This window comes from Aquarana catesbeiana, linkage group LG10 (assembly GCF_042186555.1).
Source record: "Aquarana catesbeiana isolate 2022-GZ linkage group LG10, ASM4218655v1, whole genome shotgun sequence".
Classification (NCBI taxonomy): domain Eukaryota; kingdom Metazoa; phylum Chordata; class Amphibia; order Anura; family Ranidae; genus Aquarana; species Aquarana catesbeiana.
The window spans coordinates 26,754,289-26,774,986 of record NC_133333.1 but is presented as its reverse complement, the minus strand read 5'-3'; the positions used below and the strand labels follow the sequence as shown (position 1 = coordinate 26,774,986).

General features: G+C 41.7%; 1 protein-coding gene across 1 annotated transcript in view; it reads left to right on the top strand.

The window, feature by feature from the left end:
* The window catches only part of LOC141109955 (sialic acid-binding Ig-like lectin 13), a 56,345-nt gene extending 35,876 nt beyond the window's left edge, over positions 1 to 20,469 (top strand). Inside the window, exons 5-9 of the mRNA XM_073601210.1 lie at positions 2,708 to 2,944; positions 5,113 to 5,145; positions 15,188 to 15,269; positions 18,174 to 18,276; positions 19,515 to 20,469. Coding sequence (XP_073457311.1) covers positions 2,708 to 2,944; positions 5,113 to 5,145; positions 15,188 to 15,269; positions 18,174 to 18,276; positions 19,515 to 19,646 — 587 coding nt within the window. The 3' untranslated portion in view covers positions 19,647 to 20,469. The remainder of the gene's footprint in view (positions 1 to 2,707; positions 2,945 to 5,112; positions 5,146 to 15,187; positions 15,270 to 18,173; positions 18,277 to 19,514) is intronic.
* The last annotated feature ends 229 nt before the right edge of the window (positions 20,470 to 20,698 follow it).

Sequence of the window (20,698 nt, the reverse complement as noted above, 5' to 3'; positions counted from 1 at the left end):
AACTTATACATCTTTTTTCCAAAGACAACCTCTGGATATGACGCTGAGCACGTGCACTCAACTTCTTTGGTCAACCATGGCGAGGCCTGTTCTGAGTGGAATCTGTCCTGTTAAACTGCTGTATGGTCTTGCCCACTATGCTGCAGCTCAGTTTCAGGGTCTTGGCAATCTTCTTATAGCCTAGGCCATCTTTATGTAGAACAAAAATTCTTTTTTTCAGATCCTCAGAGAGTTCTTTGCATTGAGGTGCCATGCTGAACTTCCAGTGACCAGTATGAGAGAGTGAGGGCGATAACACCCGATTAAACACACCTGCTCCCGATTCACACCAGGAACCTTGTAACACTAACGAGTCACATGGCACCGGGGAAAATGGCTAATTGGGCCCAATTTGAACATTACTTAGGGGTGTACTCACTTTTGTTGCCAGCGGTTTAGACATTAATGGCTGTGTGTTGAGTTATTTTGAGGGGACAGCAAATTTACACTGTTATACAAGCTGTACACTCACTACTTTACATTGTAGCAAAGTGTAATTTCTTCAGTGTTGTCACATGAAAAGATAGAATAAAATATTTACAAGAAATGTGAGAAGTGTACTCACTTTTGTGAGATACTGTATGCCACAAAGAATGAAGGCAGGTCTAAAGACAATAGGGGGTCCAACCCGGTACTAGCAAAGTGTACCTAATAAAGTGGCCGATGAAAATTATATATATATATATATATATATATATATATATATATATATATATATATATATATATATATGCTCTGTACAGACAGGAAGTGTGGTGATGTCATTTATTATTTGCTTCTACAGCCCCTATAACCAGGCTCCATTTTAAATGAGCACTGGGGATTCACATGGTTATGTGTCCAACCAAACTGGATGGACTGGAGAAGAATTGGTAACATCTACTACAGAAACACAGACACCACACTCTAAACTTCTAAAGGAAAAGGAAGGAGCGCGCCATATAAAAGCATTCTATGCAAGTTATTCAGACTTTCCATAGTCCAGACAATTCCACCTGGTTTGTACAACCTTTAACCTGTTTAACTCATATCAGAGCTTACTCTAATCCTTCCACACTCTCTCCAAAATAAAAAAAAGAAAGTTTTTTATGGACATGTGCTTTATTAATTTTTGAGGTTGGGGATAATAATAATAATAATAATAATATTAATACAAAAATACATTATAAATATTATTAGTAGTAGTATTTTTTTATTTATTATTATTGGTAGTATGGTAAAATTGTCTCCTTATCACTCCAATAATGTTTTGTAACCTATTGGTAACTCAGAGGCAAGATAATGCTCCTTGTGGTTTCCTGCCCAAAGACAGGTTCTCATTAATTTATGCAGCTTTGTTGACTGGCAAAAATGGAGCTCCAAATAACATCTTTGCACCTTCCGCAGCATACATTATAAAGAACTGTTGTATGATAAAAAAGTATCCTTACATATTAGCACTGGTCATTCTTGTACTTAATTTAAAAACATGTATAATGCTATTGAAAATAGGAAAGAATCAGCCACACTCTAATTAAAGTGAATGTAAACCCAATGTCATCCTTTCTAAACTACTGCCATAGGGGTTATCTATAAGGATATACATGTCTCCTTCCTGCATGTATCTTTACCTGTCAAATGTCTCCCCTCTGTCTGTTATTAGACCCGAAAAACTGCAGATTCTGTGGGCGGGTCTGTTGTCTGGAGCTCAGTGGGTGGAGTTGCGATGTCAGTAGACTCCCCGCCCACCTCTACACTCCCCTTGTCAATATGCATTTTCTCCTGTGTATTTCTAACACTGAACTTCTGCTATGATCTCTAACATCCAGTGAAAAGACAGGAAAGTAGCCACATGACTTCAGCATGCCAAATCATGCTGAAGTGTGGAACAGCCAATCCCTGCAGAGCTGCTGAAGAAAGAAGTGGGGGTGGGAATTAAAAAGTAATGCCTGTGTCTTAGGCTAGTGCATGAGATATGTAAATCACCTGTCACTCACAGCAAGGGGGAGGATTTGACAAAGTTTTTCTCAGTTTGTCAAGAATTGTCTCACTGAACAATAAAAGAGGATTGCTCAGAGATGGATTAATTCTTTGTGGCAAGATTGGGCTCAAATGATAGGAAATCTTATACTCTACAGTATGATTAAAAAAAAAATCAGGTTTACATCCACTTTAACTCTTGAAGTATTTTTAATAATCAGTGCGCTGACTGCATACAGTGAAGTCCTCAACACCAAACCAGCCTTCCTTCACACTGTTCACCAGTCCTGGCTTGCTCAAAAGGATAGGGGAAGTCCTTGTGAGCAAGCAAGGAGTGGTAAAACGCCTCAAGAAAGGTTGGTTTGCATCACTATATGCAGTCAATGCACTGATTAATAAAAACACTGCAAGAAGAGCTAATATAAGTGAGGCTGAATTTTTACTATTTTTAATGAAGAATGGAGATGGACTGTGATGGATGGCAACCAGGGTGTCCATGTGCAGAAGAGGCCAGTTATGAATGAAGCTATAGATCTGTGTGTATTTATGTATAATGCTATGCTGTATTCTGGATCTATGACTTTATTGCATAAATAAATGGTAAAATTAAAAAAAAGTATAGTTTCTTAATTGTATAATTAATAAAAATGAGTTACTGCTGTCCATCATGGATATCAGTTAATATTTTGTTGTATATTTTTAATTGCAGGAAATAAACCTGTTAATAGGTCTGTTGATCTTAGTGGACGGAAGGCTGTAACTCTGATTTGTAGAGCAGACAGTAACCCAGAAGCCAATGTTACTTGGCACAATGAAAATAATATTGTCAACAGGAGTAAATCATCAGCTGCTCTGCGGATTGATATGACAAATCATGGCATCTATGTATGTTTAGCACAGAATGATCTGGGCATGAACCTAAAATATGTGGAAGTTTTCTTGCAAGGTATGTGTATTGCCTACAAAATATTAATAAACAAGCAAAATACTAAATCACATACAGTATGTACACTGCGGGACCAAAGCCTATAGGGTTTAATGAATGCCTCTTGAGCCCCCCCAGGAAAAGAGAGCCTTGACTGATGGGGGCATGGCCAGGTGCTGGACAAGAGAAATGATTGGTAGAAACATGGGGGATGGGATGGGCCTGAGCTCAGGGAACGTGGGCCCCCAGGGAATTCTGGGTCTTTCGGAAAAATCGGATGGAAGGGCTGCCTACCCTCCCGCCCCTTTTTTCCTCTGTTATAGTATGTCACAGCTTGCTGCGGTTTCTTGACGTTGCCAGCATTTAAATTTGCTGTAATGGGCTATGCCCTTGATGAAAAATTGGAAGTAGGCTGTCTGTCCAGCACTTATGGTAAGGACAGGCCCCACTTCTCCCTTTTGGAATTGAGTGCTCACAGTACGACTGTGACTGGCACTGGTTAAATGTGTTCACATGTTACGTGTTGGAATTGAATAAAGCTGTGGCCTTGCCCTTTACAACCTAATGGTTGTAAGTGTTTTATTTAATGGGGTAAAAGGGCAAGGGTGGTGGGGGATTTGATCCCATTGGTTAGATTAATTTGGACCTGGGCCCATTGCGCCTCAGCAGTCATGTATCCTACAAGCAATGGGTATGTGTGTAGAGGAAGCTTCTCTAGTTGTGCTCCCTATACCTCAAATAAAGATCAGATGGCCTCCCAAATAGCCATGTAAATATACCCTTAAGAGAATCTGTTAATTTGCCTATATACTAGACATGTGCCCACTGAAATATTTTGTTTCAGAATTTCGGGGATTTTCATCCGAAAAATACATTTTTTTTAGTTACTCCCGAAATTCGTTTTTATTTATTTTGTTTCATTAAAAAATACATTCGTACAAAAATCCAAATTAATTAAGGTCGAATCTGTCAATTGAAGACTTATGGTGTCTGTCGGATGTTCTAAGAAGATTCGACGAAGCAGCTAAACTGTACGACGCCGCAATCGTACATTTCCGGTCAAATGCTCCGCTCACAAGCTATAGTAGAACTCTAATGTTGTTTGACTAGTAATAATTATAATTATTAGTTAGTATTATTAGTCAAGCAACATTAGAATTCTTCTATAGCCTATGGGCGGAGCATTTGACCGTAAATGTCCGCTCGTGACGATCCTATGTTTTAAGCTTCTTTTACGTTGAATCTTCATGTCGAACGGTATTATTCTTAAGTGAAAACTAAATGAGAAAAATGATCACATGTTACTCCACTCATATATTTATTATACTGACATACTGAAATCTGCCTATACCCAAACTACTGCTGATTTACATCTATACATCGCAGGAGCGCACACATTACCATGCGTTGAAATTCATTTTGACTAGCAACCCAACACAAGTCAATGCACATGTGCTGCAATGCACCAGAGTGTGTTACACTAAAAATTATGTAAAATGACCAATATTTGAAATGTTTTGGTGTGTTTTAGAAGATCATTGACTTCTACAGGCTACCTTAATGCAACAAACATTAACACATGGCATAACATGCATGAGTTTATGTGCACTAAAGCGGTTGTAAACCGTGGCTTGAAGAAAAAAAAAACACCTGTTAGGCAATTGTATAATGTGCTGGTATGCATACTAGCACATTATAGATTACTTACCTTAGCCCATACTGTTCCAGCACTGCATCCTTCCAGAAGTTTTAGATGTCTGTGTCCCCTGCTCCATGTACTGCACCAAAGCATATCTAAATTTACTCATTTCACAACATTTTAGGTTCAACACACTCTGGCGCATTGCCTTAGTACTGCTTGGACCTTGAAGAAGAAGACACACCCTGAAAGGTTGTCCCAAAAATGTGGATGTTAGTGCAAATTAAAAATACTCAGCAATGGTGTGGAGGTCAGAGGAAAGAACCATAGCACATGGGTGTCTAACACTCCTGTAAGTGTTGAATACTGGAGACATTAATGGAGGCTGTAATAGACACCATAAAAAGGTATATGAATCTGGTATGAAATTCAATTCAACTATAACCATAAATTCAAATGAACCGACCATTTAGTGAAAGCCTTTGCCAAACTTGAAAAGTGTATAAATAATTTGAGTTACAATTGCTGAAATATTTAATTTTCCTTTCAGGCACACCTTCAAATTCACAACGCTTCTTTCAAGGTATGTTATCTTTTGATGTGATGTCACTTGACTTAAATTTGTGCTCTTGCCATACAATGCAGACTGACAAGGCACCATACACATTACAGTCTAATATTATGCAAGAAAGGAACAACAGGGGACGCTAGACTAAGTGCAGCAAATAATACAACAAGGTTTATTTTGATAGCCAAATAGCTGCTGACATATGTAAAAAACAGGCAGGCATGTAGTAGCTAGTAGTGTCTGAAGTAGATGGAGATGTCCCGGAGTAAACCGCAAAGGGCTAGCCACTCCCGAGCCGGGTGTGCCGAAGTTGCACCACAGGGTGTCAGCCGAATGGTATCTTAACCAGTGTGGAACGCACAGGTAGCCGGGCCGAACGTGCCATCCACAGAAAAGTCAGGTGATGCATTTCAAAGCTTCCACTTTTCATCAGACCTAATTTGGCTGCCGAAGCTTTGAAACATGTCACCTGACTTGTCTGTGGATGTCATGTCCGGCCCAGCTTCCCGTGCGTTCCACACTGGTTATGTTACCATACGGCTGACACCCTGTGGTCCGGGCACAGACACACCTGGCTTGGGAGTGGCTAGCCCTTTGCTGTTTACTCCAGAACATCTCCATCTACTCCAGACACTTCTAGCTATTAAATGCCTGCCTGATTTTTACCTATGTGAGTAGAAATTTGGCTGTCAATTTAATTTGTATCATCTGTTGCACTTGGTCTGGCTCTCCCTTAAAAATACTCCATGTTGCTACTTTATACTTACTACATCAGCCATCAAGTGGGAAGCTCCAAGCAAGAACAACAACTTAAATATATTAAATTTTAGAGCTCTGATAGAAGGGGAACTCAAAAAGCAGGGGAGATCATATGACAGTTTTCTAGCTGAGAGGAGGCGCACATCACGTGGGAAGGTAGCAGGCTAGGAGTAGAGGGAGGTATAATGCATTTTCTTTACCCATTCCTGTTTTTGTTTGTATTGCTTTTGCTATAGACTATAGAGATGCACTATAGAGATTGTTATGGAAATGATTAAGAGCTCCAATCGAGCTCAAGGTTATCTGCTGCTGTCTCTAATTTGAAAAGTGTTGATATGCATGCATATAAAAGTAAACACACTGAGACACGCTCAGTTTCGTTACTGTTACACTTCTAATTTATTCAAGGCGGTGTTAATGTTTTATACACACAAATACGTCATTGCTATGTCAGTCTAATAGGTACATCTCATTGGTCAAGATAGAAAAGAAGATGGATAATTTTCATAACGAGGTTTGGCTCTCTTTGTTCTTATCTCCAGTTCCGCGTTCTTCTGTGTGTGGGAGGTAGGGGGTACACGCCATTTTGAGAAAATATAGGAACAGAGCAAATCTGTATACTTATATAATGAGTAAGGAGAAAAATATGTATGCACATAAGAAAATAGACATTTTCAGATTACTATTATTATTATCTACATCACATTCCTTCACAATCCCCCCTAAAATGACTATTTTCTCTTTTCTGTCCCTAATACTAAAGGTCCTACTTTTTAGCCTGGCCCTTCTCCTCAGCAACTCTTGTAGGCTGTATATAGAATTGGGCAGCAACTGTTCACTTCCCTCCTCGATACAGCTGGAGAGGTGCAGTCAGGCGCTATCTATCCCTATAACCCTATAGGATTGTGAGGTTATGGACAGGGAGTGATTGTAGAGGAGTGAAGGGTTTGTCATCTTCCATCATAAGGGGGTCCTCTTCTTCTTGGTGGAGAAATGTAGGTGTGCTATTGTCTACAGCCTTGCTCATTAACTTTTTTACAAAAGGTAGAATACAGCATATAATCAGGGCTAAAAGAACCAGGATTATTAATACCGTTACCCGTATCTGGGCGAGCACCTTCTGCCACCCACTCATCCAGCTAAAATATTGGTCCCATGGGTCTGTGATACCTGAGTTCTTCTTCAACTCTAGTGACAGATCTTCTAATTTCTTTATAGCTAAAGTAACCTTACCATTTGGGCCAGTATTATCAGGAATGTATGTACAACAGGTTCCCGGTTTTTCCTATGATTTTACAAAACACCTCCTTTCCCCACTAGCACCATGTCTAAGGCCATCCGGTCCTGGAATGTCATGTAGGAAGTGGGGGCTAACTGATCAGAAATTCCCTGGAGGGCATCTTTAGTGTAATTTACAAATCTCTGTTGGTTATAATATGTGTAGTGTCAGGTCACCTAGAGGCTGGGTGACAGATGCACACCGTTGGGATCAGGAGTGCACCGCAAGGTAGTAGACCCTACGGCTGACTGCTGCGGATTGTACCCTGGGAGGTTCAGGAATCAGGTCTACTGGATCACTGACACAGATCCCACTGGGAGCTAGAGCATAGATTCCCCAGGGCGCGGAGTCTAAGAGCCAGCGGGTGTTCACCAGAGCCTCTAGTGGTGAGGATGGACTGCGCTGCAGTCTGGCTCCAGGTCGCGGTCCCCAGGGTCTCACAGCTCACGCTCACGGTAGACTACAGGAGATGAGGAAGGAGGGAGCTGGCTGGAACATCAGGGTCACAGGCAAACAGGGATGGTCGGGAACAGGCCAAAGTCGGTAACAGGAATCAGATGTAGGAAACACAGCAAGTACACATAGAGGCTAACACACAGTGGTTGATCAGCACTGCTGGCTTGCAGTGCACAGGTTAATATAGGGTTCCCTGATAGGGCCTGGGGTGGGGTCATGCTTAGAGGGGAGGTCACAAAAGCAGTCAGGTGAGGGTCAGCTGGTCTCTAGAGATGAACACATGGAGACAGGTATGCTGATCGACAAACTCTATTGCATAACCATGACATGTAGTTAATCCAATCTACATTCTTGCTGACAGTTGTTATGGGGATCAAAGACTCAAAACCAGCTTTTACCTGATCCCTGCCTTTAAACTCATCAGGGACCCCCCTTGTAACCCCTATGACATGTATGTATACATGAGGATCAAAGCTTCCGGAGAGAGCTGCTCGCTTCCTCCTCTGACTGTGTGCTGGGTCAGTGTATGTATCAGGGGTATCTTTGGTTAGGATATGGGGGCTTTCTATTTTCATCTTTTTTGTCTAATGCACTCTGTGGTCGCCCATTCTGGCCCTGTGTTCCAACCCACTGGCCCCCACAGAAACCACAACTCTGTCCCCAGTAACTGTCTGTGTGGCATACATATATGTCCTTACCGTCAGGGATATCACTGTACCAATGGCATCACCATGAAGGGTCAAACGGACAAGGTACTATGTCACAGTAATCTAAGGTAAAGGTGGTCACATGTGTACCTGAAGAGTTACACCAAAACGTAATTATGTTATCATTTTTGTGATGGCCACCTCCTGGGCCCCTCCCCCCTAGATCAAACAGAAAAAGGATATGCAGCACCCGAAAACACGCTCTCCTGCAGTGATAAGCGTGCATTCAGGTGTTCTTCCTGGCCAACTTGACTGAGGTGGCTGTGGTCAGCAAAACTTGGAATGGACCATCATAACTTGGCTCAAGGATCTCCAGACAGTAGTTGGTGTGTTCCTGTATCTAATTCAGGATCTGGAATGGAAGAAAACACCTGGACATGCATTCAGGTTAATTCTCGTGATAATGTGGTTACATAATTAGTCAACACATCAGACTGTAACTGTAACTGTTGTGGAAAGTAACAACCAAGTCTGGGAGCTGAACCAAACAAAATTTCATAAGGGGATAGGGCATGTTTCCCCCCGGGGGGGTGTCTGACACTAAACAGGGCAATGGGCTAACTGTCTGGCCAACTCATGTTAGTCTCTTGGGCCATCTTTAACATCCTGTTTTTAGTGTCCCATTCATCCTTTCTACCTTCCCGCTACTTTGAGGGTGGTATGGGATGTGTAGTGCCAACTGAACCCCCAGTGCTGCCCAAATCTCTTTAGTAAGGGTTGTTGTTAGGGCTGGTCCCTGATCTCTCAATATCACCTCTGGGACCCCAAATCTACATACTATCTCACTCAGTAATTTCTTAGCTGTGGTCCTGGCAGTCATGACCACTTCCACTAGGGCGTATTCGAATCTGCCACTTCTTGGCACTTGAGAATGATCAATTTGCATCCTCTGGAATGGGGTATAGGGCTTTTGCCAGGTGCTTCTTCTGTGCATTCTGGGTTACATTTGGTGCAGATAATGCATGATCTGCAGAAGCTGTCGGTCAGTGGAGTAACTCTTGGTGCAACACTTGTTGATAAGAGAGTTCATAAAAGTCTTTGTCAAGTGGGCAGCTCCATGTGCCCATTGCACCACGGCTGGGTACATACTCCTGGGTAGACAAGGCTTCTTGTTGCACTCGAATAGTCCATTTCTGAGAGTTGTTCCTCTCCGTTTCCAGCTTTCCTTCTTATCCGGACTTGCTGTTTCCTGTAGTTCTTTTAGATAAACTCTGTCCACTGGGAAAGTCTGTAAGGTAAGCACGGGGTGGTCTTCTTCTACCACCCTGCTGTCCACTTCCCGCGGACCACCAGCTGTCTGTTTGGCAGCTGTATTGGCTCGATGATTGCCTTAAGCTTCTTTTGAGTTCATTTTGTCGTGTGCTTTTACTCAGAATAGTCACTTGGGTTGGGAGAAGCAAGGCATCAATCAATTTTTCACAGGTGTTCCTGCAGCCATCAGGAATCCTCTGTCCTAGATAACACCATAATCATGGGCAATGCTGAAAGCATATCTTGAGTCCATGAATGTTGGCTCTTTTTCCCTCTGCCCATTTACGTGCTGTAGTAAGTGCTTATAGCTCTGCCTCCTGTGTAGACATCACCGGTGTTAAGGCTTCAGCTTGTAGAACAGTGTTTTCAGTGGTGACCGCGTGTCCTGTGCGGTCACGGGGGTAACAAGTCAAGACTCTACTCCTCCTCCTCCTTTCCCCCCTCGAGAAGTGGAAGAAGGGTGGTAGGGTTCAGTGTTTGACAACTTAATAGAGTAATGCTGTCCAGTAGGAGGGAACACAGGAGTCTCAAGTGTCTGGTAGTGGACAAGTGTTTCGGCTGGATCTTGGTTGAATATGGCAACAACGTCATGGGGAACAAGCAGAACGAGGCAGTGTCCGAGGACCAAGTTCAAAGTTTTGTCAAGCAAGTCTTGTGTAGCAAATCCAGCTCGCAGACACAATAGGCCTCCTCTTGCTACCGCATCCAGCCGACAGGAATAATATCCTATGGGGCGTAGACTGATGCCGTGTGATTGGGTGAGTACACCTGCAGCATGTCCCAGACGTTCGGATACAAAGAGCTTGAGCGTTTTGTCGTAGGCTGGGAGCCCTAGCGCCGGGGGTGGCGCACTCAAGGGTTTCAAACTTTAGATATTTCTTCAGGAGACATCTGGAAGGGTCTGATTGCAGAGCATCAGTAGGAAGGCTTCTGGAATCCATGCTCTGCACTAGGAAATTAGTCCAAGGAAAATGACAGGTGTTGAGCACCACTGCAATTTGGGCTTTGAGGCTCTGCAGCCCTGGTTGGCAAGATAGCACAACAGGCTTTCTGAGGTGACTTCAAGAGGGGGTAAGTCAGCTGCACAAAAGAGAAGGTCATCAACATGTTGGAAGAGAATCACTTCCGGGTGTTCCTTTTGTCATGTGTCAAGGATGATAGCCATAGCTTTTGCAAACTGGCTTGGAAAGTTCTGTGCCCCTTGTGGCACAACTGTTTAGGTATGTTGCCGTTTCTTTCCGTGGATGAATGCGAAAAGGTACCAGCAGAAGGGGTGAGGGTGGACACTGAAGAAAACGTTTGTAAGGTCCACCTCTGTGAGGTATTTTGCAGTCAAAGGCATCCACAGTAGGTACCTGGTTCTCTTTTTAGGATTCTCTTCTTGGGGTTATTGTGGTTTCCGGGGCAATGAAGCGCCCTCTTTTAGCTTGACTGAAACTGGTGGCACCTTTAAGTTACCGTTGTCTCCCGGTCCTGTGGACCATAGGCACGCAGGGATTCTGTCAAGTACTTCCTGCAGTATTGAACTTGAAGTTTTTTTTTTTTTCTTCATTAAGTGTCATCAGGAGAGGCAGAGAACACAAAGCAGATGAGTCTTCTAAAGATAGGGGAGTATGTAACTTCACCCCCCTTCAGGCGTGTCCTGATTGAGGCCTGTAGTCTGGACAACACATCAGCTCCTAGTAGATTCAAGGGACATGTAGAGGACACCACAAATCTGGCAAGCAAATCAGGAAGTGGAAAGGAAAGAATTATTAGGCAGGTTCACCGCTCTCAACACACTTTTGGCTGCACCCCTGTCAATGAGGAAAGAGGTAGGTTTTTCGTCTGGGACATCTTGGGGCTCTGCATTCTTTCCTTATGTGACCCCGTTTCCCACAGTTGTAACAGGTGATCCTTACCCTGGTATTGGGCAGTGGTGGTGGACGAGTGTAGGCAGGATCTTCATCATGGGTTACCATGAGGGGCGTTGGTTTTTTACCTTTTTGATTTTCTATACCTCTTGTCACCAACAATAAATCAGACATTTTCATTGAATGGTATTCAGGGCGGGCCACCATCAGGCCTTTTCTGATATCCTCTCTGAGCCCTGAAACAAAAGCAGTTGATAACATGTGTGTGTGTGCCTTTATGAGTGTAGCATGATACTTCTTCACAGACTCCCCTTTATCTTGGGTAATATCTTGGATTGTGGTCTTCTGATCCGTCAACTTCTCCTTTGCCCAGTCGTGGAGTTGTGCACAGAACTCCACGCCTGAGGTGTAGGAAGTGGCACTTGTCAGGCAGGCATCATTGAAGGCCATCTGCATGACTGGCCAAAAGACATATCCTGCTTTGATTTGGCATAGGCTGATCAAGTCTCTCCAGGCAGCTGAGTAAGTTTCTTGTATCTGCACTATCCTGTGGTAGAAGGGAATTGGCTGCTTCTCTGGGTCAGGCAGACTTGTCACTAAGGCCGCTGCTTGTGATAGAGTAAAAGCGACATACATCACTGGTGCCCCTTCTGGTAACCGAGACTGTTGTTGGGGCAGGGGCTGGCAAGGGGCACTGTTCTTTACGGTTGCCAGCATGTGTTTGAGATCCTCTCGGAACTGAGAGTCTGGAGCCGGATTGGGGGTTAAATCAGTGGGTGGCCTTGCTGCCTGCTGTCGGGCTTCCCACTCAGATGCTTCTTCATCATTAACATATCCGGCCTGAGAATGTGATGCTCCCGTATTGGGGAAGACAGGTGTGTGGTATGAACCATCTTGGTTTAAAACAGGGAGGGCTGGGTACAGGCTGTTTAAGCTTACTGGGTGTACCAAGATGGCCGCCGGCAGGAAGTGCACTGGACTGGGTAGAAAGTGAAGGCATGGGTGCACTAAGATGGCCGCCGGGCTGAGTTGTCACAGTGGGTTGTGCTTGGGTGGTGAGAAAGGAGTGGTTGTTAGACGGAGGGCAGTGCTGTCCCTCCCCTCCTTTGTTTCAGGTTCCAACATATTATCAGTTTTGTGATAAACATACATAATACAATCGCCATCTTTCTTAACTTCCTTTATCCAATTTTCTTTATCACACAGGATTTTTCTCCCTGTTTCTTCTGCAACATAACTTTCGTCACTTCTTTCAACTTTGTTAACTATTTCAACATCTTCTTTGCAATATCACTTTCTTTTCCTTTTTTTTAAAAGAGAAAAATCACTTTCTTTTTTCTCTCGTACAACCAAGGGGTTAATATTTTTCTCAGCGTTCTTATCAGCAAATTCCTTCGGTGTGGGCACATAAGACTAATGTACAGTTAATCTCAGAACAAGAACAAACACATCAGGGGTAGTGAGGAGCAACGGCCGCGACCCAACAGATCCCCCGGGCAGCCCCCCTCCCCCTCTCGTGTATATCAAACAATAAACCACAAATACAATCACGACAGGACATTACACCTGCCACTCTTCGAACTGCAAAATTTCAGCAGGCTAAAATGACCACAAGGGCAGACCACCCTGCAAAATAAACACGTTTATAGACATTTGCCACAAGGGAAACAATCTCATCTCAGAGGCCAAAAGCTCATCTGGAGATGAGACTACCCATTCACACATGTAGCACTTCAGGCTGCAAAGCCAGCAGCTGAAATTCCCCTCAAAGGTTCGTCGAACCTAGAGTAACAAGTCTACAACGTTTGCTACACGGGAAACAATCTCATTCCAGAGGCCAAAAGCTCATCTGGAGATGAGACTACCCATTCACACATGTAGCACCCTTAGACTGCTGAGTTTCGTAGCCCAAAGAATGGCAGACAGTGAACAAAGAATACAGTCAGCAGAAACCCATTGGCAGGTTCGTTAAAACAACCTCAGGCGAGGAAATACCTGCCTCTAAAACAGTCTCAGCATACCGACAGAATCCAGCCGTCAACCGAAAGATAAGAGAGTCGTACAGTGGTAAGAATATCAATCAACTCACCGGTACTGTTAGGGCTGCGCAAACCCCACTCTCATTAATCAGTTAACGCCCGAATGCTTGTCGCGGTATAACTTCGACCGTAGCCTGAGATCCCGGGTTTCGGCACCAACTGTTATGGAAATGATTAAGAGCTCCAATCGAGCTCAAGGTTATCTGCTGCTGTCTCTAATTTGAAAAGTGTTGATATGCATGCATATAAAAGTAAACACACTGAGACACGCTCAGTTTCGTTACTGTTACACTTCTAATTTATTCAAGGCGGTGTTAATGTTTTATACACACAAATACGTCATTGCTATGTCAGTCTAATAGGTACATCTCATTGGTCAAGATAGAAAAGAAGATGGATAATTTTCATAACGAGGTTTGGCTCTCTTTGTTCTTATCTCCAGTTCCGCGTTCTTCTGTGTGTGGGAGGTAGGGGGTACACGCCATTTTGAGAAAATATAGGAACAGAGCAAATCTGTATACTTATATAATGAGTAAGGAGAAAAATATGTATGCACATAAGAAAATAGACATTTTCAGATTACTATTATTATTATCTACATCACATTCCTTCACAAGATGAGTGTAGCTCCACGATGGCAGGAAAAACTTCCAAAAGATAAAATAATTCATGCAACAAACTTCTGAGTTGAAAAGACACAACTCTCTTTTTTATTTATTTTTTGGATAGAGTGCGGAGTAATTAGAACGCTTGTGAATTTTCACTGCTGTCTGTGTCCCTGTTAAGGAAATTTACTCTCTCTAGTTGTCCTGTTTACCATTATCATTTTAAGTGAAAGTAAAAGAAAATTCCAAATGTTGGGTTGTCTCCAGAAAAGTAATAGAAGGGGTAAATCTTCCAAAGGGGACATTAGTCCTGGTGACCTGGGAGTCCCAAAGAATTCCCTTAATTTGTAGAGATTTCTTCTGACTTCCTGTTTTGGCTATGGGACAGGAAGTCAAGGGAAATCTCCTCATTGGGACACAGATGGTGGAAAATTTGACAGGGGTTATATCCCCCCCTTGCTCTATCGAAAATGAAAAACGTTGAAAAAGTTTTGCCTATAGTTCTACTTTAAAGCTCAAGTCTAGCTACCTTCTCCTAGTATCCCCACCCTCCACGAGGCCCTCTGATTAAATTTTTTTTTTACATACCTTCTGGACAGCCGTGTGGCACACAGGACCCTCTTCCTCTTAGTCTCTTCTCCAGCACTGGATCCTCACCACCAGCTGCACTTGCTGTGTCATTGTACTGTCAGTGCAGGGGATCATGGTGGTGTCCCCTTCATGAGTACATAATGCCTTGGGTACCCAGGAAATGGGCTGAGTGATACTAAACCCACCAAAGGGTGCTAAATTGAAGACTGTTTAGTCTATGGAGACAGCACCAGAGACAGTATTTCTCACCAAATACTCACCAGGTGAGTATTTCAGTGATAAACACCTATGGAGGAGAGATAGTAAAGAGACCACACTGATTAGATTGGAAGAGAAAAAAAACTACCCATTTCCAAACTAGAGTAGTATTCCATTTCAAATGATTCCTCAAATAATGATATGTAATAGTAGATGTATGATAATAGGTAAATGAAAATTGATGAGTGTCAGTTGGTTATATGCATGTAAAGCCTAATTAGAGCTTTCATATATTGTTTCCCCTTAACATAAACCACAGTTACGGATATGCTTATTGGAGTAGCATGTGGAATCATTATCAGCCTTATTATTGCTTTTCTTCTCTTCAAATTCTACCTAAGGTATGTTTCAAGATCACATGTCTTGCTCTTACTCAAACACTGCATCCACTGGAAGTCATGTATGTGCAGAAAAAACTCAAACAAGATTGTCTCTAAAGAATTTTTAAAATGTGTAATATGGGAAGTAAGGGGGAGAACTTCTAGGGACTTCAAGGATGGAGAAGGATCTAGGGGTCCTAGTAGAAGACAGACTGAGCAATAACACGCAGTGTCAAGCTGCGGCTACCAAAGCCAGCAAAATATTGGCATGCATTAAAAAGGGAATTTACTCCAGAGATAAAACGATTATTCTGTCACTAAAACTCTGGTTCAGCCGCATCTGGAGTATTCCGTCCAGTTCTGGTCACCAATCCTCAGAAAGGATGTGCTGGAGCTAGAGAGTAGACATGTGCATTCGTTTTCGTCCGAATGTATTTTCGTCCGAATTTCAGGTATTTTTGTTATCGTTTTAACAAATGATAATGAAAGTGCAGAATACGAAAACCGAAAGATCCGACATAAACAAATGCTTTATTTTCGTTTTTGTTGTGACAACAGTTCGATATAGATAGGAGATTCGACATGACGCTGACAACAACAATCTGTGTCCATCGAACCTGTGGTCGAATATGCCTAACCTTAACTCTATTAGTCCAAGATTATTCGACAGAGAGAAAATATTCGACATAGAGAGAAAAGATCGCTACTGGTGGGGGAAGTAAAATAAATATAATGATAATGATGAATGTTATTGGCCGATTGTAACCAAAGAGGAGGAGCAGTAAAATAACTAGAACTAAGTACACACGTACAGCCAACTTACTTTCACTTACGATTTGCTAACAGAGAGAGACACACACACTGAATCATTTCAGAAGACAGTCAATCTTAGCTGGTCCGTTTGTCAGAGAACCTGAATTATTTAGCAATTAAGCATAAGCACAGCAGCAGAACAATAGTGAAGCAAGCTACAGTTCAACTTAACTTTTTCATAATAATCTGCTGCTATTGTGTTAGTGTTGTGAACTTGATAATGATACTAAAGTTGCTAGTGTTGTGATAGCTTCAGAGGCTGCCCATGTTGAGGGGGGGGATTTATTATTATAGATTCTATATTATAATGCCATATCAATATCTGACACAACTTCGGATGTCGCTTCAGCCATTGCACTTGGAGATTGAGAAACGAATGTGAAAGTTGGCTGACTCTTGGGGTAGAGTAGACCATTCAACATGAACGATGAAGATTCGACAAAGCAACGAAAAACATACAAACGTCGAATCTTTGGCTTATGGTGTCTGTTGAAAGTTCTAAGAAGATTCGACGGAGCAGCTAAACTGTATGATGCCGCAATCGTACATTTCCGGTCAAATGCATCCGCCCATAGGCTATAGAAAAATTCTAATGTTGGTTGACTAGTAAAATAATTAATAAATATAAATATTACTAGCCATACAACATTAGAATTCTACTACAGCTAGCTTGTAGGCGGAAAATTCGACCGGAAATGTACACGTACAGTTTAGCTGCTCCGTCGAATCTTCTTTGAACATTCGTCAGACACCATAAGCCTTCAATGACAGATTTGACCTTAATTAATTTGGATTTTCGGACGAATGCAATTTTTAACGAAAAACAGAATAAATAAAAAATAATTTCGGCAGTAACTAAACACATTTATTTTTCGGACAAAAACGAAATTCCGTAACAAAATATTTCAGTGTGCACAGAGACTAGAGAGAGTCCAGAGACGGGTAACTAAATTAATATGGGGACTGGAGGATCTCAATTATGAGGAATGACTACAAAGCGCTAATTTGTTTTCCCTGGAGAAGAGACACTTGAGAGGAGATTTGATAGCGATATTCAAATATCTCAATGGTGATAACAGCGTAAGTATGAAACTTTTCAGTCCCAGAGAGTGTAAGAGGACACAGGGCCACACGATGAGACTGGAAGGGAAGCGGTTTAACCTTAAGCTGCGTAGGGGGTTTTTCATTGTCAGGGCGGTGGTACTCGCTTCCACAATCGGTGGTGTTGGCAGGAAGTATAGATAGTTTTAAAAGACTCTTGGGCACGCCTTTTAGCGAAAATAACATAAGGGGATATGGGTAATGATTTTTCTACACACACACACCTACATAGGTTGAACTGGATGGACTATTGTCGTTATTCAACCTTACCAACCATGTAACTATGCAACTATGTAAGCTAACAGCTATAACAACCACCAATGGGTCCTTGACTTTGAGAAGTCCAACCTGTGAATTTAATTCCAAAATGTCTCCTTAGTACCAACTCAACCAAAAGAAACACATTGTTCCAATCCTTAGGAATCAGTAAGAGTTTGAAAGTCCAGAAAATAACGATCACCAATAACTCCTAGACATATGCCAAGTGTACCACATTCCTTTATTATGTAACCAAAGTAATGTCACACCTGGTCAATGTTGGTGTTGATTTACCAAAATTAGAGAGTGAAATATCTGATGCAGCTCTGCATAGAAACCAATCAGCTTCTAACTTTAGTTTGTTCATTTAAGCCTTGACAAAAAAAAACCCTGGAAGCTGATTCTGTGAAGACATGCACCAGATTTTGCATTTTCCTATTTTAGTAAATTAACACATGTGTGACATACTTGCCCTTTAAGAACAAAAGCCACATGATCAACAAGTTAAGACCTTATAATCAGATTTTTTTTGTATATTAAAAAAAAAAAGAAAAACATTCTCAGTCCCATTTGTTGTTGTTGTATCCTTTTGTTGTATTATTTATGCCCGTATGTATTTATTTATTTTTTGTATCAATTATAATAATATTTATTATTATTATTATTATTATTATGTGCATTAATGCCAGTAATATAAACAGTGTGCTGGAGACCAACACGCAGTTCAAAAAGTTTTTTTTTTTTTTTCGTTAGGAATCAGCCAAAACTGACATCAGATCTTAATCATACTCAAGGACTTCCTTCATCTCAAGACTTTCCACCAGCTGATAACAGCCAAATATATGCACACGTTCAGGTGCCAAAATTACAAGTCAATGAATTAAATGATTTTATTTGCATATTTGAAAAAATACACAGTGGGGTTGATTTACTAAAACTTTGTTCAATTAAGTTTTGACAAAATTGACAAAATTACCTGGAAGCTGGTTTCTCTGCAGAGCTGCACCAGATTTTTCACTCTTCAGTTTTAGTAAATTAACCCCTGTGTGTTCTATTTAAATGGTCAGTCCACCCAAAGTGACCCAAAGGGGATTCTATTGAAAGAAAAGCTTCTTAGTTTTTTGTTTGCAAACTTCTGTAGAAGGTAAACTGAACTGACCATGCCTCATTTTTCAGATGATTTAATCCCCGTGCACATGCAAGGGAGTTGCACCATTCCTGGCAAGCCAATCAAAATGGCCAAAAAGGCCAAACCTGGAAAAAAAGACCAGGAGAAGAGGTTGGTGCCAGTTAGGGAGCTTGCTGGTCCTGCATTGCTGGAGAGGTGAGTATTTTTGGACTTCAGTCAGCTTTAAATATCAATTTTGGGTGGACTGACCCTTTAAATAATTTCCTGTATAATTATAGATTATGTTTTTTTTTTTAATTCAACAAAACTTTTTTTTAAGAAAAAGGTGGAACATACAAAAGTCAACAACACATTTACAAGGGCATGTATGCCCAAAATGATCTAATACAAAGGCATATGCATGGGTCTCTGTTGAGACCCGTGTCTTGACCACAAGAAATTGTGAGAGAAAGGGTAATGTATAAGAAACAAATGCATTTGACACATGGACAGTATATGTATACTAGCATCATGTAGACATATCACCCTGGTGAGCATAAGTGCCAAGAGCCTCACTCCTAAAGGTCAAAGTAAGGAACAGAATAGCAGCTACTAGGAAGGGGCCTATCAAGGCAGTGATATGTCTTTTCACAAAAAAAAAAAAAAAAAAAAAAGACAGGAGGAAAGGGTTAGAAACAAAGGTGGTCAAAGAAAAAGGGAAGAGAAAAATAAGAGAGGGAGGGGAAGAAAAGAAAAGAAAAAAGAAAAAGGGGTGAGGTGGTGGCGAGGGGAGGCGCGGGAGGGAAGCTACCTTAATAATGTAGGAAAGGAGAGAGAGCAAAGAGACATACAATCGCACCTCCCTAGCATAAGTCCTCTGAGCCTGACCTTCAAAAACCATTTGTTTTGATGAACCTGGAATGTATTTAGCTGATAGAAACAAAAAGTTTGATAGGTTTTTAACTTTTTCCCACATCATTTTTTAGGCACCTGGAAGCTCAAATGAGTCCTCAAATTTAAAGGATGTGAGCTACGCAACAGTCGCGTTTTCCAAAGCGATAGCCAAAGGCACACCAAAGCAACCTGAGACCGAATATTCAGAGATAAGGTTCCCATAATTCATACTGGAATTTCTGAAAAGACACATTAACAACATCACAGTCTTTACAGCTGTCCTCAATAGAAAAGTGAAAGGGCATTTTTTTCTTTAAATTCACCACCAATAATGTATTTGAAGCAGACTGGAAATGTTTAATTTTCCTACAATAAGATAACCTGCATATCTTTGATCATGGGGCACCAATTACAACGTTGGTTATTATGGGATGTGCAGGATCTTGGTGGATTTATTTTAGTAGACTCTACAGACAAATATCATTCTCCGAACATCCTGTGTCAAAGGCGATGTGAAAAATACCTTGGCAATGGTCACCTGATTGGGGAGGAAAAGACTGTGGAATTTACTGTATCACAGAATAGGGTATTAATTTTATGATTTGTAGCTAACCCTTAAAGTAAATGTAAACCCTGATGGAATGACATTTGGTTTGTTTGTGTATCATAAATAATCAACAATTATGTTTTTACTAATAATCTACCTGTTTTTAGCTTTTTATCTGCTTTGCATTGCAGTGCTGTTGATCTCTTGCAACTTTTTTGTAGCTATTTCCTGTCTACATAGACTCCAATGATTGCTGAAAGGCATTTCTCAGGACAGGTGGACCATGCCTGAACAATGTGTGTTGAAATGGCCTCTTGTGGTCTCCAATGGAAGCCCATGAAACATGGTTACATGGCAGGAGAACAATTAGGAAAAAGGACAGAATGTTGTTACCTTAGAACAGAAAATGTCTGAATAAAGTCATTTATGACAGGATCACTTGGTATTATTTAAAGCGGTGTTCCAGCCGAATTTTTTTTTTTTTTAAAAAGTCAGCAGCTGCAAACACTGTAGCTGCTGACCTTTAATAGGGACACTTACCTGTCCAGGGAGCCTGCGATTTCGGCCCCCCGAGGCCGATCCATCCTTCGGATTGGGTGCAGGCGCTGCCATTCCAACTAAGGGAAACCGGCAGTGGAGCCTTGCGGCTTCACTGCCGGTTTCCCACTGCGCATGAGCTAGTCGCGCGGCGCTTTGCGAATGGCCAGTTTGTCTTCTGGGACACACACA